Source organism: Pinus tabuliformis, chromosome 2_2 (genome assembly GCF_031772625.1).
Source record: "Pinus tabuliformis cultivar Carrire ecotype Pingquan chromosome 2_2, CPIR1, whole genome shotgun sequence".
Taxonomy (NCBI): domain Eukaryota; kingdom Viridiplantae; phylum Streptophyta; class Pinopsida; order Pinales; family Pinaceae; genus Pinus; species Pinus tabuliformis.
In genome coordinates this window covers 469794489-469813500 of record NC_142300.1, presented here as the reverse complement: position 1 = coordinate 469813500, position 19012 = coordinate 469794489, and the positions used below count along the sequence as shown (strand labels likewise).

Genomic DNA, 19012 nt, shown 5'->3' with positions numbered 1-19012 from the left:
TTATTCTCTAGTTGTGGCTTCTCCACAACTTGTTGAGGCTCATTTTGAGGCTAAATTTTGAGAGGTAAATTATGCTCCCTCTCAACCACCAAGTCTCTAACATTTTCCTTGCTCCTTAAAGACATTCATGCATCTTCGACATCAAGGGAATATGGGTTCTTGACTCCCACACTGATCTGCTTCACTTTTCCCATGGCAATGTGTCTAAGGAAAACCTTTCATTTTCTAAATATCACAACGTAGCCACAATCTTCCAATACTGTGACGGAAACAAGATTCTTCTTTAGACTCGGAACAATAGTCAAATCCTTGAAACTGAGATGGGAGCCAAAATCCCTCTAAAAAGTAATTATACCAATACTAGTCACACGAAACCTCACGTCATCTCCAAACTCAATCTTTTTCTTAAGGTCTTTCCCCTCCAAGTCACTGAAGATATCTCTATTCCCCGCCATATAGAATGAGGCACCACTGTCGAGATACCACATTCTTTCCATTACAATGATTTAGTGCATGCAATGAGAGTAAAATAAAACTTGAATTGTGAAGCTAGAGCTTCACCTACTACTACTATTGTAGGCTCTTTCTTTCTTGCCTTCTTATGTAGACATTTGGTGGCATAATGCCCGAATTCATGATAGTGAAAGCACTTGATGTTGGAAAATTCTTTCTTCTTTCCCTCCTCTCCTTGGGACTTATTTCACTTGGATTTCTTTCCTTTTCTGACTAATGCAAGGTCCTCTTCCTCTTCTTTGGATGAGGTCCCATCTTAGTTGTCCCTCCTGATTTCTTCCTGCACTAGATCAAACCATAACCACTCCCAACTCGATAGTTTGTCTCTAACATTCATAGAATATTGATCATTTTTCTAGCTCTTGGGAAGACCCAATAGAGATAGAGCTACCAAATCTTCTTCAGGAACAGTCACACCGACCCTGCCAAGTTCATCATTACACTATGTTAACTTGCTCAGGTATTGCGGAATTATGTCATTCTTTTGCATCTTAATGCTATAAATATTGTCCTTCTTTGAAATATTCATGTGGTCATTGTTGTTCTTAAATTAGTCTATCAGTTTTTTCCACATTGCGAATGGAGTTTCTTTCCCATGGATATTTGAGACAATATGATCTCGAACTCCATCCAATATCATCCTCCTCATTTTAGCCACACCCTTCTTCCACTGAGCGAGATCCTAGGCATCAACTACTAGGGGTTTAACTACATTTATCTTGATGTAATATATTAGCCCTTTATCATCTAATATTTCCTCCATAGATCTTCCATGCCAAACAATTTGTGGTTCCTTCCAGAGCATACTTGAGCCCAAGTCCAATGGAAGTCATCTTCTCAGTCCCAAACAAAACCTGTAAAACTAATCTTGTAATTCGAACCTTCTACACAAACTTCAAATTTTCTTCTCTTATATTGCAATACCTACTTCGATACCATGTAGAATTCCTTGTATATTCAAACTACTTATGTAATATATGAAAATAAAAGACTTGAATCTACTCTACTCATTAGCAGAAACAATTAATCGATCACGAAATCACAACATAAACATGAGAGAAGATTCAATCACATATGTTGAGATATTTATATAAGGGGAAATATTGTTGCTCAAAACCCCATCCTATCTATATATTGCATTAGATTATAAAAATAGAGAAGAAATATAATGATTATTCAGGCCTACACAATCTCTGCACAAGTATAATCTATCTCACTACTTCACAAGCTGCACCTGGTCAATACTTAACTAATTCTGCTAACTTCCAAGCTCCTATTTACTTGTGTTGTTTCCTTGGGAATTAACCCCCTATGAATTAGGGAAATCCCCATCTTGAATTGTGCAATCCCTATAGGCCCTTCATTGACTTCATGCACCACCTATACAACTTGTAAAATTATACAATTGATAGTACACTGCCCTTGAACGCTAATCTCAACTTGGTAAATCAAATTTCATGCATGCATGAGTTAATTATGGATGATTTATCAGTTAACTAGTTGAACACACAAAGTTGCACCCCACTATTAGACCTCCAACTAGTTCCTCCAATAGTTGGAACTAGTTTACCTAACATTAACTCAATTTAATTGAATTAAATTATTACAACTCAAATTAAACTCACACTAGGCTCCTAAAATTTAGGAACCACTCTACATGACACAAGTTAGTCCCAAAAATTGAGTTAACTAAGCCAACTAAATGAAACTAACTTAGTTAACCATTCTTGTTGTCTTGTGATGTGGAATTACAATTTTCTTCTAATTTAATTTAAGGTAAAATTAAATCAGGATTTTCTTGTTTCCATTTTCAACAGTGTATGCATGGTTACACACAAATTTACATGCCACTAGAAAAGTTAATGAAGAAGGATGTGGAGTTCCAATGGACTAAAGAGTGATAGTAAGCACTAGACACATTAAAAGAGAAACTAGTAACTATGGTAATTCTAGTATTCAACAAAGAATTTCATATACGTGTGGATGCATCATCAATTGTAATGGGGGAATTACCGACATAGGTAGGAGAGGCCAGGATGGATTATTCAATATCTTCTTCCAACATAAATTTTTCATCGATGGAGAGAAATTACACAACAATGGAGTCAGAAGGACTAGAAAAGGTGTATGTTCTATAGAAGTTTAGACACTACCTGTTGGGATCACATTTCAAGTTATACACCAACCATTATGCATTTCAATACCCCGTCAACAATTGAGCTTCAAGTAGGGGGAGATTATGCAGATAGATGTTTTCATTCTAGGAATACAACTTTGAGGTAATATTCAATCTAGGTACGTTAAAGGCAAGGCCATACAAGTTATCTAGGATATTTTTTGGTGAATATGTCAGGAATGTGGGAGATAGATTACTTGATACACAATTATTCATCATCAAGATGGTAGAAAATATTTTTGTAGAGATCGTTCACTTCCTTAGCATGGGAACAACACCACAAGGTTGTATGGTCACACAGAAGAAACAATTGGTATTTAAGGTAGTATATTACTAGCTAATTGCAGGTTTTCTGTATAGGTTGTGTGTGTATAGTATAGTCTATCATTGAATATTAGAACATGAAATACCAAATATCTTGATGGAGGCACATGAAGGGTTAATTGTAGCCACTATGTAGGGAAAACTTCAACACAAAATATTTTTCATGTAGATATTGGGTGGCTGACAGTTCACCTAGACACATAAGAGTTATGTTGTAGTTGTGATCTTTGTCAAAGAGTTTGAAAAACATCACGTTGGGATGAACTATTACTACATCCATATGTGATGATAAATCATTTGACAAGTGGGCAATGGATTTCATTGTCCCAATTAACCCTACAGTGAGAAGGAGTGGATTACAATATATTATAAGCACGATGGATTGTCTAACCCAATGGGATGAGATAGTGCCTATCAAAGAATGTAGTGTGAAGAGTGCAAGTAATTTTTTATTTGAAAATCTTCACCTGTTTTGGATGTCCCATAATTTTAATAAGTGACTGGCGAAATCACTTTCTGAATAGAACCATTGAAGCATTAATGGAAGAGTTCTAGGTGCACCATCAAAAAATAACACCATATCATCCACAGGAGAATGACATGGTGGTGGCCGTCAATAAAATTATAGAAAACACACTAGAAAAGGTCTATAGTGTGAATAGGCATGACTAAAACTTGAGCATTCCCATGGTAGTTTGGGCATATTGAACTACGTTGAAGCAAATTATAGGCGAGACAATGTTTCAATTAGTATATGGGTAAGAGGAAGTAATGCCCATGGAATTCATAGTCCTTATTCCTTTTGATGTTGTTGTAACAAAGTTAATAGAATCAAGTGTAGTGGATTGAAGACTCATACAATTATTACAGGTTGAAGAAGATACATTCATAGCAGCGTTCGACCAAAACATGTAGAAAACTATGGAAAAGTCATGCTATGATCATCGTGTTAAGTAGAAACAAATATAGACTAGTGATCTCAAGCCACTATATGATAATAAGTTTTTGAAGTACCCTGTTAAATTTAAAATGGATTGGTTGGGACCATATATTATTAAGTATGTCGTAAATGCATGGGTTGTCAAACTAGAGAAACTAAATGGGGAACCGTCCAAGGGAATTATTAATAGGAGTTGGCTGGAGTTTTATAGAGACAATTGACCCACCTCCAAAAACTGAATTGTTTCTAAAAATATATATATTTTATTTGTGCTTGCAGGAAGAAGTTGAGAAGAATGAAACCATGGATAAAAATGTTTGAAGTATAACAAGATAGATCTTTCATGTTGTGGTCGATATGTAAGACACATCATATTGAGAGCATCATGTGATCGGGTAACTGAATAGAGCTCCCTATACCATAAATGACTAGAAAGGTGGAATATAGCTGGTAATTGGCAACAAAAATGGGAGTTAGAACAATGCAAGACAAGGCACCAAAAAAACATTTGATACCCATGTGGATTGGACACCATGTACATTTATTGAAAATAACATCAAAGTTACTAAAGGTCAAATATGTTCCAGATCGATGACTCTAAATGAAAGGTTGTTGACATGAAAGTGTGATGGTAGAAAGTGTGATGGTGGGAAAGTAAATCAACTAGTGGAAAGAATAACACTGACAAATTTCCCAAAAGGTTGTACATTTGTAAGATGAAGCAAAGAAACTCACTGTTGACATTGTTGCAACACAGACCATAGCACATTAGGTAGTTGTTGAAAAAGAACCATTATTCTTGACTCTTCCTATGTTTGTTTAGGTAGAAAGGGATATTATTAGTAGGGTAGAAGAAGCAAAAACTACAGTGTCGGTAGCCAAAAAATAAAAATTGAGCAATTTTTGAAGAAAACAATAGAGGTACTCCCATCGCTTCGTACACAAATAGACGAGAGTGGCTTAAGGGTGAGAGATAAATAATGTAGGGGGGTTGTTGAGGCCGAGGTGAAAAAGAGGGTTTTTTTTTTAATTTTGGCTAAATATAGGGAAACTGTGTAGTAAGGAGGAAAAGAGGGATACCATGCACAACATAGGTTGGTGGACATTGCATGAAACATAGAATCATATAGGCATACCACACAGATGTGCATAGGAAACAACAAATACAGTGACATAATAAAAAGATGTGGTTGCTAACATTGCATTCTGTAGCAGTATGGGTTAGTTAGTTGAGGGTGAGAAGTTGGTTGCAATTCAACCCATTATGGTCAAGAAATCCATTATGATTTCACACAAGAATGGACAACTCATTAGGGTGATCTCGTTAGGTGATTTGGCCAAAGATTCTTAGGAGTGCGATGTTGGAGATCAAGTCAGATAAAGAGTTGTTGTTGCTTCTATTCTATTATCTTGATAGTTTTTCTTTAGATACATTTGGTTGGCTTGATGTTGTTCTTCTTAATGCTTGTTCTCCTTGATACCTTTCTGAATACTCACTCTGCTAATTGCACTAGGGTTGGGCTAGTTAATATGACATGAACTATGATGGTTTTATTTCTCCCATTGAGGTGTATGATACCCCTTTGTAATTTGTATCACTCATATTTGTTGTTAATATGAATAATTATGAGGTTTTGTGTCTTTTTTTCATGGTTCTACCATATATGAATTTTGTACAAATAGTTGGATAAATGAAAGAATTACAGAGTCTTTGCAGATCTTTTGGTGAATGTCTTGTGTTGATATTTTGTAGTTGAGGCAAAATGTCAATAATAGTATCAATGTATAAATGAAACTATGTTCCCCTATTATGTGTCAAAGTTATCTTTGTGCTTGTATATTGAACTCACATCAAATGGTTACTTCACTCATTATGTAATATTTCCACATTTAATCTATGTGCATAGTAGTTCATTGGGAATGTTCCATCGTGCACTACGAAGGTTTTTTAACGTAATCCCTTTTGAATGGTTATATCTACGATGGATGGCGAATACCATAGCTCGAGGTGGGTTTTTTGGACCCAAAGTCATTTATGTTTCCCATTTTCTTCTAAAACAAGATCAAAGGTTCTTGCAAATCCATCAGCATATCTTGGGTGAGACCTCAGTTGCTCGCAAATGTTGAAAATTATCAGTGTAGAAGGGTGTTTTATTGGATTAACTCTGAACTCTTAGTCACACATGTGCACCAACACATGTTTCACCCTCCTACCTCATTAATGGTTGACATTTTTTATTCATTATTCCAATGAGATTAACTAAATTTGTTTGCAATAAACTTGTCCTAGTATATCATATTGATTTTTCAATGATTAAGGTGATAATTTCACTCACACTGAACCTAAATTTCTATTTGAAACTTTGAATTACTTTCGCATCTTTCAAACATGCATTTTATAACAACAATACTAAGAATGAGAATTTTGAATGAAAATCATCTTAGTTATCCTTGTGCCATTAATAAGGAAGGAAGGTAGATAATGAATTGTAACATAGGGTGGACAAGTTTGCGTGGGTTTCTCATGACAATTCATGGAGACTAGTAAAAGTTCGCAAAAAGAAATGAATTGCTCCATGTGTTGGGCATTTGGATTTCACCATGTCGCTCGTGGATGCCATAAATGGAACCATTATGGGGGAAAGTTGCCACATCCCCCATCATGTGACCAAGTAGGATGGCAATAGCATGACAGCCACCCTTTCTCAGTTCTAATACCCCATATAAAGGGTAAGTTTTCTACTCTTTACTAAAAGAATTTTTTTAATAATTACATGATATTAATAAATAATAATTAATGAGTAATATTTGTCATGAATTTTCAAGTTTATTATAAATAATAATTTTATTTTAATTAAATAAAATTATTTATTTATTTTTATTTATAATAAAAAGATAACAAATATTTAATTATTGAGTTGACAGGAGGATATGTGTAAGTATGTCCATGCTCAACCTTGAGTTGATACGTGTCCGTTAAAAAATTGTTTAAATAAAAAATATTGACTACACTACAAAAACAAAAATGAAGATACATATTTTACACACACACACTCTCTCTTAACCATAAATCAGATATTTCAATGTCCATATGAATAAAGTAAGTAAAAGGAAATAAAGAAAAAAACTTATATTTTCACATTTGAGCATACTAAAGTTGTATAAAAATTATTCTACTATATATATATCCATAATTAAAATGGATATATATATATATATATATATATATATATATATATATATATATATATATATATATATATATATAACTCATTATGATTTGAAAAATCATTTTTTAATTATATTTTGAAATAACTTTAAAAAGTGTGTCTTTACCCTCATTATAGATCACTAAAGTGTTATTTAAAATTATCAAATTTAATTTACCAACCCGATATTTAAAATTACCAAATTTAATTTACTAGTGAGTCATTTAAAATTATCAAATTTAATTTACTAAGCAGTTTAAGTATGGGGATTTACGCAGTACATTATGTTAGATATCATTTTGGGATTCCACTTTTTTATTCACGTATGACCATTTGCATGAGAGGTAGTCAGTTGTAATTGACTAATTTCTCATGATTTTTGAATAGTTCACTTAGCACTCATTGTGTCGGGTGATGCTCACTTCTTCACCCTGTGAGCATTGCGTCGTGCTAAGTGAACTATTCAAAAATCATGAGAAATTAGTCAGTTACGACTACCTCTCATGGAAATGGAAATGGTCATACGTGAATGACTTACTTAATGCAGTTGAATCCCAAAATGATTACTAAGCAATTATTTAAAATTATCAAATTTAATGTATACCAAATTTAATTTACTAATCTGTTATTTAAAATGATCAAATTTAATATGTAAATGACAATACCACTAGATGTTAATGTTGTTGTTTACCTAGATATAATTTCTTTTTGAATATATCTTTTAGCCTGATTCTGACAATTTTTGGATTACAAAATTTTAAATTTTTAGTGATTAAATAAATGGATTGTCAAAATTGTTTTGGGTATTGTAGATTCCACAATTTTAAATTTTTAGTGATTAAATAAATGGATTGTCAAAATTGTTTTGGGTATTCTAGATTCCACAATTTAAAATTTTTAGTGATTAAATAAATGGATTGTCAAAATTGTTTTGGGTATTCTAAATTCCACAATTTGACAACAGCAAACTGATTTTTGAAAAAATGTGATCAGATTTTGTTGAGATATTAATATGGCGGTTTACTAAGTGTTAACATATTCAATTCCATTATCTCCGTGTTAACATATTCAATTCCATTATCTCCTTGGTATCACATTTCACTCCACTCATTTACTGTTGATGCTTTCTATGTAATTTTATTTAACTAATTAATGCTATTGAGAAATACAATATTTGCTCCAAATTTTCTCTGTTCATTCTCTTTATCAGATTTAACCAACCAAAAATCTGCAGAAGAAACCAACATTTTATGGACGAAAATGTTGCAAATTACTACGCGAATGTTAATATCATGAAATTGTGTTGATAAAAGCGACTGAAATAGCTTCCAGCAATATAAAAATGGAATGATTTACTTAACCCTGCACCCGGTGATCGGAAACAGAATGACGTCCGGCCCAACCAGTGATCCAGAGATTTTGGCTATTCCTTCGCGCGGAACAAATTGGACGTGCTACGATTGACAATTACACGTTTTGCTTTGTCTTTTTAAATTCCTTAGCTCTGATAGGTTAAGGATCAAGAATGTATTAATAAAAACCAGAATAACCTCATTAATGTGATTTACTTAAACGGAAAGTTTCATTTGTATTTATTATTCATGATAAAGAATTATTATTACAATGACAATATTATTATTTGAGGTTCTAAAAACCTTAAACCAAAATCCCATTATTGTTGTCCTAAAAGCCGATAAAGGTGGGGCAGATCCTTAACAAGGATGATTACCAATCCAAGATGTTGGATCATCTTAACAATAGTGGAAGTTACAAAAAATTGTCCAGGAATCTTTTAAAGAAGGTTTCAAAGGCAGTTTCTCTTGCTATCAAGTCCTGTAATTTTACTGATTCTTTTTCCCAGAGGCTCATAGAAAGCAACCCCATCACCCCTAGGATCTATGGCCTTCCAAAGATCCACAAAGAAGGGCTTCCCTTAAGACCTATTGTCAATACCATTGGTGGTCCTACTTACCTTCTTGCAAAATTCCTTTCCTTAAAGCTTAGACCATTGGTTGGTTGCATAGAGTCCTTCGTAAAAGACTCTGCGTCATTTGTTGATGATCTTAAGAAGGTGAAGCTTGACCCCGATGATATTCTAGTGAGTTTCGACGTAGTCTCCCTTTATACTTGTGTTCCCATCAATGAGGCCATGGAAGTTATCAATAGGCTCACTGACCCTGATACCGCTCGGTTAGTTGAGTTATGTCTTACTTCCACCTTCTTTAGCTTCGAAGGAGAGTTCTATGAGCAAACTTGTGGGGTGGCCATGGGCTCCCCCCTATCCCCAGTCGTCGCAAATCTTTTTATGGAAGATTTCGAGTCTAGAGCTTTGTCCTCAGCCCGTCTCTTGCCAAAGCTTTGGAAGAGGTTTGTAGATGACACTGGTGTCGTTTGGTCTCATGGTCATGATGAGTTGGATCTCTTCTTCCGTCATCTCAATGAACAATCCTCCGCCATTAAGTTCACTATGGAAAAGGAAGTCAACGGTTGCCTTCCCTTCCTGGATGTTCTCATCTCAAAGAATATTGATGGTTCCTTCTCCCACCAAGTCTTTCGAAAAAAGACTCACACCGACCAATATCTCCATGCCAGCTCTCATCATTTCCCTGCTCAGAAGTTAGGCGTTCTCAACACGCTGGCTACTCGTGCATTAAGAATATCTGATGAGAAAAACTTAGCGAAGGAGAAGGCTCATCTCCTGGATGTCTTCGTTAAAAATGGTTACAGTAGACACCTAGGTCAAAAAGCCTTCCTCAAGGCCCGGAAGGAGCCCTCTGTCCAAAAAGATCCTAAAGACCGGATCCTTGGTGTACACCTCCCCTACATCCAAGGAACCACTGATAGGATCGCCAGGATTCTTAAGAGGCATAATATCCCCTCGACCTTTAGACCTCTTAACACCATCCGTAGCTCGCTGAGATCTATTAAAGATCTTGTCGACCCTAAAGACATGAAAGGGTTCTATGTCATTCCCTGTTCCTGCGGGGCCCCATACATTGGTGAAACTGGTCGCTCAATTAATCAAAGCATCAATGAGCATGCAGCAGACTTGTCTCAGCCCTTGCTGAGCATGCCAAGAAAACTAAACATCAAGTCTGTATCGAAGAGGCTCAAGTTATCGCAAGAGTGGCGCAATTTCACCATCGTAAATTGAGGGAAGCCCTTGAGATCGAGAAAAGACCTTTGAATCTCAATAGGGATGACGGCTGGAAGATTAGTAGGTGTTGGATCCCAGCCCTTTTACCTTAGCCTCTTCTTCGCGTGACCCCTCTCTGTTTGTTTAGTTGGTCGTTGTTTTCTCTTGATATCATTGGTTTAGTAATAGTAATATCACCCTTTTAATTATTCACCCTAGACCTGGATTATTAATAATTAACTATTGCAATTTTATTCATTTCACTCATATATTAAAATAATAATAATAATAATAATAAATTAAAAATTAAAAATTAAAATAATAATAATTTTACCTGAGACTAATATTATTAATATTAATTGGAAATTAACATTATAATATTAGCTTGGAGTTAATCTTACAATATTAGTAAAGGTTAATACAATAATATTATTATTAATGACAACAATTTAATAATTTGATATAAAAATAAAAATAATAATTAATAATAATAATAATAAATAAATAAATAAAAATTAATAATAATAATAGAATATAAAAATGAAATATAAATTACCCTAATCTATTATTGATAATAATATTCAAAAATGTTAATTTAAAATTAATATAGTAATATTAGCTTGAGGTTAATATAATACAATAATATTAGTGTAAATAAATAAATAATTAATTAATTAATAATAATAATAACTAAAATCATAAAAATAATAAATTTATATTTATATATATATTTATGTTTATATATTATAATCGTTAAAGGATTTTTTAACCGTTGCCTGTTCATATAGACGTTGAAGGACTTGCATACTCTATTTAACTGATCGCTCAAATTTGTTCCTCAACTTGTCGTGACGATGAACCACACTAATTGGTTCGAAACGCGTCGACAAATGACTCTCTATATGATTTTGCTGAAATATCTAACAATTATTATTATCATTAGAATTTCATTATTTAATATTATTATTATTATTATTTTATTTTTTAAAATATTAAGTATCAGGGACGTATTAATAAAAACCCATTTTTTAAAATATTAAGGATCGGGAACGTATTAATAAAAACTAGTTCAAGCTACGTAAAAGGGAATGATTTACCTGCACCCAAACTCGTTCGACATATAAGTTGGTGCTTTGTTCACTATATTTATTTATTTATTTTCTACATCAGAATATTTTTATTATTTATTTTTCTCCGTTAGAATACTTGTTTACATAAGTTGGTGCTTTGTTAACTATATTTATTTTTCTACATCAGAATATTTTCATTATTTAGACATTATACTTGTGTAACAGCTTTATAGAAAAAAAATTCCACGATTTGCGCCTGAATGTGATACAAACAATGGCCCCGAACTGTCCCATAACAATCGGGGGATCCGAATATCATCGTAACAATGAAGAATTAGAATTATGAGATGCAAAAAGATTAGAGGTCGGTATCTATCTTTATAATCGATTGGTATGGATGGCAGTTTTCCTCAGCACAGCGGAAGATCTCTAGGAGGTGACTCGAGACTCAAAAGAGCGTCAGGTCCATTGTTAACCACAAACACCATGGCCAGCCCCCATGTTATGTGCACGTCCAAGTGGCAGTGCATCACCCAAGCACCTGCATTAATAAGTAATGATCACCATAATTACCACTATGCGCAAAGTATGATCCATAATTCAGAGACGACACCAGTACGGAAGGAAAGTGGAATGCTGTGAAACAAATTAAATGCTCACCAGGATTGTCAGCCACGAATCTTATTGCAGCCCAGCCATTGACTGGAACGTTCACAGTGTTGCGCATAGGAGGATCCACCAGGTTGAACTTCTGAGGATCGGTTTGTGGATTATAATTGGCAAATCCTGCTCCCACTATGTAGAAGTCATAACCATGGAGATGGATAGGATGGCTTTCACCCGCAAATATATTCGTTCCTTGAAGAATTACTTGCACCGTCGAGTTATATTTAAGAACTTTCACTCTTGTGGCTTTCACAGGGGACCAGAGGCCTCTGCTGATGTTCTGTGCGGTATAATCAAATCCCACGGAAGGGTTATCGGGGAAGTCCGCGGAGAATACTCCTTTAATGCCAAAATGCTGAGCTTGAAGGATTGAAGTGGTTGGCAGGACAAATGATACGTTATTCACACTTGCTGCAAATCTTGATCCGTTGGGACCTCCACAAGACTGCCCTGGGCATTTGATCAACCCCAAACCGATGGTGTAGAAAAGATTCTCCTCCACACTCTGAGGAACGAAGACTGGGTGGTCGCGTGAGGCCAAGCTTCTAAGACCATTAGCGAAGGTAGTAGCAGTCTTGCTGTCGTTATAGAATGGAAGATTAGGCATCGCTGGACCTGACGTGGTAGAGCTCCCCTCGTATTTTAGAATGGCAGTGGTTGTGGTGTTATCGAAGGGAATTCCTTGCCCACTGGAATATGCTCGAGCAGCCATGTAGTATCTACCCGTAGCCTGATTTGCAGTGACAAGTATGTCTGTTGTCTGGCCGGGGCCGAGCATTAGAACATTAGTCTGAAAAGGTTTTGTATACAAAGCATCCACAGCCACAACCGTCATTGTATGGCTAGCGATGGAGAAGAATAGGTCAGTATTGAGTACAGCGTTGATAACACGTAGAAGATTAGTTTCCCCAGCTTTCATCGAGACCGTAAAGGTATCTGCAAGTTAACGATCGTTTTCCTTTAGCGGCCACTCATTTGCGAGCTTACTAAATTCGGAAATGGATGCCTTAATGTAGAGGCAGAAATGTACCTGAAGTAGAACATTTGTATAGGTCGCCTGGTTCTCCATTTATAGTAAAAGCATCTGAAACGTTGGGGGCAGCTCCTGTTCGGGTTGCTTGATTCACAACATCCATAGGATTCCTATTCCACCATTCTCCTGTCAATGCAAACAGGGTCGAATATTTGAATCGCATTACAACTTAAATTGAAATGAAGCACAATTATTATTTCTAACAGAGGAACATAAAACAGAGAATAGTGCGGCAGTATACCTAGAAGAATGGGAATCTGGCGATGAGGCCTGGTAAAGGCAAAGGGATAAGTAGTGCCCAGCCTTGGCAAGATGATCAAGGCACCATACACAGTAGCTCGAAGCCATGAACTGTGTGCATGCCACCATAGAGTCCCCTCTTGACCAGTGATGGTGAATTTATATGTGTAACTTCTCCCTGGGCGAATGGGGCATTGTGTTATGAATTCAGGTCCATCAGACCACCCTGTGCGGAATTGGCGCACTCCATGCCTATAAATACAAGCATAAACAATTTATTCCTTTTAGCATGCAAAACCAGAGATTCAAGAGGGTACTCTGATAATTAATTACCAAGATTAAGATGCATTAACATCAATATGATCTACTACTCGGTGGGTTAGAGACGTACCAGTGAATGGTCGCGTTATATTGCGCCTGGTTGTGCACTTTCACTTTAAGTTTGTCTCCGTTTCTAACATGCAGCGTAGGACCCGGGAACTGTCCGTTCACAGTGATGATATTGTGTGTCCCACATAGCCTTTTCACGGGTGTAGAATGAAGCTGAATTTTGAGATTAACCAGCCACAAACATCATTAGTATAACAAGTGACGAGTTGACATGACTAGTGCATGTGACAAATATTCAATGAACCGAGGCAACTACTAAAATTTTCCAAGAGAAATTAGTGTGTAATTCTTATGGAATAATTTGCGATATATCAATGTTATTGACAGAACGGCCATGAAGTGCATCCATAAAGCAATCAAATAATACCAGAAAATTCTCCTGCAATATGGCTTCTTTTTCTACCAAAATATAATATACATTTTACATGGAGAATATTGAAGGTGGGAAGACATACAACGAATATGTGAGTGTGTAGCTTCGCCGAGACCATAGCAGTGAACAAGGTTAGGCATATGACCATCTCCACAAATCTGGCTGCAAATGGCTGCGCGGAGAGATGTTGATTGAACGCCTCCATTGCCTATAGATTGACTCACCAGAACGATCTGAACTTGAAACTGCACAGAATGGAATTGACAGTCGAAGAGGAAGATAGGCGTGGATCACAGAATTGCCGAGATCAAGTATTTATACACGTAAATTATCAATTGAACTCAGTTCAGTTCAATTTGGTGATTTGTCAGTGTTTGAGTTGTTAAAGTCGTTCTAAAATGGCAGAAGTTGGTGAAGCTGAAAGTCGTCGTTACACATGGCTAAACTCGGTGAACTTAGGCCCTCAACTCCAGATTAAAGATGAAAATACACTCTTCGGTCGACGTGTACCGCACTGGAGATGCCGTTGAACAATGACAGCACACCAGGGAATCAATCATCTGACCTGCAATCCATTATATCTTTCGGTGGAGTCAAGACGATGTTCCCTTCCATTCCATAAAATGCTAATGTTAATCATTTCTCCCAATTATATCTTATGCACAACATGTGCGAAGCAAGCAAAGCAACAACCAACGATTAAATCATGCTCCGAAAGAATAATATTACCAAACATTTGCCCTCACCTTAAAATGTATACCTTAGATTGTACAATGTATACCTTAGATTGAATAATACTACCTAACATTTGATCACGGTGTTATTAATTTGTACAATGTTTCTGAGATTTCGAATATTTTGACTTTGGTTAATGATATGGAATACCAAGATCCGTTAAGAAAAAGGGAAAATTTCAAATGGGTGCGTTGTTCTTTTCCAGCGAAATAGAATTTCACTCGCTTCATCATACATAAGTCGTCATTGCATCCTCAAACACGGATTATCACAAATCCAATTTGATGTCTGTATCAAATATTAAAATTCATCTCTTCTTCACGTTCTTCTGTTCTTATATGTGTCATTTTGACATTTGTATTAAGTAAATATTGATACGCATTTCTCTGACTAATTCCCATGATTCGAGGTGTTACATATTTTTTGAAGTTGGTTATCATTACAGATGCCCACACTCATTCCTCTTAAAGTTACTTTCGAAATTTGCACTCAAAAACGTTATGGCTATCCTATTTTTACTTCAAAGATTGTAAGGAAAGTTTGTGTCACGAATACCTACCTTTATAGTGAGTTAAAAAATCTGATTAATTAACGTGTTTGGTTTAGTACACATTGAAATATCTGTCTGTGTCCTTTTTTTAGGTTCATCATAATAATTATTAGTTTTTAGTCGATTGTGTACCAGTAAAGGATTCAAAAGAATTATGAAACGATCATTATGGATGGTAAATAAGAAGTAAATAATTTGATATAATGCATGCATTAAATTTGGTTGGATGGAGAAGGAATTAATATAATCTTTTTTTAATGTTTTTCTTTAAAGGTGGTATTCATGGGATTTGATTTTATGCAGGGTTGTGGGGAGCGGCTTCTCCCGAATCGCGTTTTTTGCCAGAGTCTCGGGAGCGTGCTCCCGAAATCTCGTTCTCGCATGGGAGCAAATTTTGGGAGCGAATTAGGGAGTGAAATTTTTGCTCCCTGGTCTTTTTTGCAATTTTTTTTTATAGTAATATTTGAAATGTAATTTTTTTTCAAAGAAATAAATAATTTTTTAGGGGGGCAGCTTAATTATCAAGCCTATGGCCTTAGTATTGATATCATGATTCATGGTAATGTTAAATTTTTTAAAGTAAAAGTGACATTCTTCTTAATCTTCATTTTCATCCTTTTACTTAAATTTTTAACATTATCATGAAATGCCTCGGGATGTTTGAGAGTGGTTCCAACCTCATTCGATTTCATATGGAGAAAGTAGAATTTTAAATCTCATTCAAAATCCAGTAGACATATCAATTTTTCAGGATTTCAAGATTGGGGGATTGCAATGTTTCCATTGGATTTTGTCATGTATGAGGGTATTGAACTCGTATTTAATAAAGAGAACCAATCCCTCTATGTACATTGATGTTAGTGACATTAGTTGTTGAACTCCTCTATCATGACCCTGCTAAAAATATAACCATCACTCTAACAAAATCTTGACTTGACATGTTATGTTTTTTCTATGTTATGTTAATGAGGGTTATATTAATGACAAAGATCTTGATTTTCCAACAACAATAAAAAATTAGACATTTCTCCCAGTGACAAGAGACCCAAGCATTAGCAATAGATAACAAGATCTACTTGTCTTTTGTAGTTGCTAGTAATTTTTATAACTGTTGACTCTTTCATATTTATTATGATATTTTGTGTAAACAATATATGATAATTTAAGTTTGAAGTTTGAAGTCCGCAATTATAACTCATTGGTAATGAATTATGAATATGATGCTTCGTGAAAGTTGAAAGTTGTTTCATTTCATTTCATTTTATAAAATTTCATTTCATGTTAGATATTATTTGTTGTAATGGTTACACTTAGATTACAAGTACAACTTTGGTAATCAATAATCATAAATGTTATATATTGAATTTTGAAATCTTGAAACTTTTAAGATTGATGAATCATGATTCATGAGACTCAATATATTGTATGTTACTAACTTGTGGAATTGGTTGATAAAGATTACAACTTCTAGATGATTGTTGTTATATAGTTCAATCTATGTTTTTTAATATCTAATTCATTATTCTACATGTTTTTCTGACATATATGCATCAAAATATAAAAAATATAAAAATTATATATATTATATAAAAAACGCTCCGGGAATCCCAAACCGAGAGCTTCTGAAAATGTCGCTCCCGCTCTTGTTTTCACTCCTGCTCCCCGTTTTCGCTTACACTCCCACGTAACCTTGATTTTATGTAATTATATATATATATGTATGTATAATTTATTAAATAAAAAATTTTATTGGTATTTTAATTTTTTTATAATATCTATTTTATATAGATTGTTACACAATTCGTCATTAATATTATGTATTAATAAATAATAATAAGAAATAACACAATAACATGTACATTAGAACCTTGTTTTTTGTAAACATTTTTTTAATATAATAATAATAATAATAATAATAGAAGAAAATTTTAGGGGCCGGTAGGAGCGGGAGGTGTGATTCTTGACCTTGTTGGAAAAACTTAGATATAATCAATTTGTGTGGGGATGGGGAAAAAAACTAATATTCAAGTTGTGTATCTTGCTCTATGGAAAGGATTAAAACTAGCCAACTGATCAGAATTCCAGGAATTGTGATATTTGGCTAGTCAGTGATGGTCATCCAACGAGTTTGGGAGGCATTATGCCACTCTAAAGAGCACTCCTCTCCAATAGAGGCAAGGATTCTTCTCCAACCCCACCAATTTGTAAGACTGAACTCATGCATGTAGTAAGGAAATTAAATTTCTTAGCAGATTTACTAGCAAATCAAGGATCAAGGATGTTACAAGGAATCTTCTAGATTAACCATAATTAGTCCTCCTTTACCATGAAAACCCAAGTCTGCACAACAGGATTAATGTTCCTGGCTAATGGGCAATTAATTAGAAGGGACTTTGAATTTAATATCAAGAATTGAATAAGACAACATGCAAGGTATATTAAGCTATGACTCAAATTGGTTTGGCAGTTGTCTCTTAGGGATCGTCATTGATTTCCTCAGGCGGTGTACCCCTACCATTTCACAACCAACACTTGAGCAATGTTCTCCTTCTTTGTCTACATGGCATATCACAAACATTATGTTGGGAAGAGGATATTTAGAAATCTATTTAGATCCATTTAATTTGCACTCAGTGGGAGTCCTCTCCACACAGTTGTCATAGCAAGTGGATCTTCTAGTTTCAATCTTCTAGTGATTACACCCTACAAATTTTGGTTTTGCATTCAATGGAGGAGATGCAGAACATCAGAGCTATTACGATCTGTATTGGTAGTGGGATAGCAAAGGAAATTAGCAAGCTCTTCTGATTTTATCCATCTTCGAGTCTGTTTATGCAAGTTGGTGTTGTTGTTGTATACTCGTGCCATGGAACTTGGAGGCTCTTCTTCCCAATATCCTAACTCAGTGGATGTCAATTTAATCTTGGATAGAGACTTCGTTGCATTGGAGAGCATGCAATTGGGATATAAAACAAGGTAGGAAGTGGAGGAGAAGGCTTGTAGCTCATTGTAGTTGATTTTCAATTTGAAGCTTGAACTTATGTAGGCCAAACTTGACAGGTTATAACATGAAGTAAGGATGGAAGTCACAACTGTTCACAGTAAGCTAGCAGAGTTGGAGGAATTATATATCTTTGGGTTGTAGTTTTATCCAAAGAAACCGCTGATAGAGAAGGGGACAAAGAAGAAGCAAGACACGTTGACCCATGCCTCTGGACATATCCCAGGTTAATCATATGATGATTGGCATAGTGTTACCAATTTTTTTTTATAATGTACTACTTATACATTCTTCTATTAGTCTCTTTTGTCACGATATATAGCAGTCATCTTTTTATATTTATAGGGAAAATATGTCATAAGCTTAGACTACATGTGTACTAGACTTCTGAATCTATAGTTTTGATAGAACTTGAAGAATTTTGTAAGGGTTATAGCCCATGGTCCAAAATTTTCTTATTTTAATAGAAAACTCAGTGCACACTTTTTTGAAAAAAATAATAAAAGAAAATTCTATAATTTTTTTTAAAAAGTATTTTTTTACCACAAGGTATAGAGATGATAGTGACAAGGTGTTTTATTAAGGAAACCCTTGGTGTAAAGGTCATTGGTTCAAAACTTCAAGGGAAAAAATACAACCATCCTAAGGGCTACTGT

At 34.8% G+C, this 19012-nt stretch overlaps 1 protein-coding gene across 1 annotated transcript; it reads right to left on the bottom strand.

Annotated features, from left to right (window-relative positions):
• Positions 1-11738: 11738 nt before the first annotated feature.
• Positions 11739-14335, bottom strand: LOC149193358 (laccase-12-like). The gene is made up of 6 exons (XM_089406598.1): positions 14153-14335; positions 13699-13850; positions 13309-13559; positions 13065-13193; positions 12029-12970; positions 11739-11909 (listed from the first exon to the last, which is right to left on the bottom strand). The coding sequence occupies exons 1-6, from the start codon at positions 14273-14275 to the stop codon at positions 11779-11781; spliced, it is 1728 nt and encodes a 575-aa protein (XP_089262724.1). The 5' UTR covers positions 14276-14335; the 3' UTR covers positions 11739-11778.
• Between the last annotated feature and the right edge of the window lie 4677 nt (positions 14336-19012).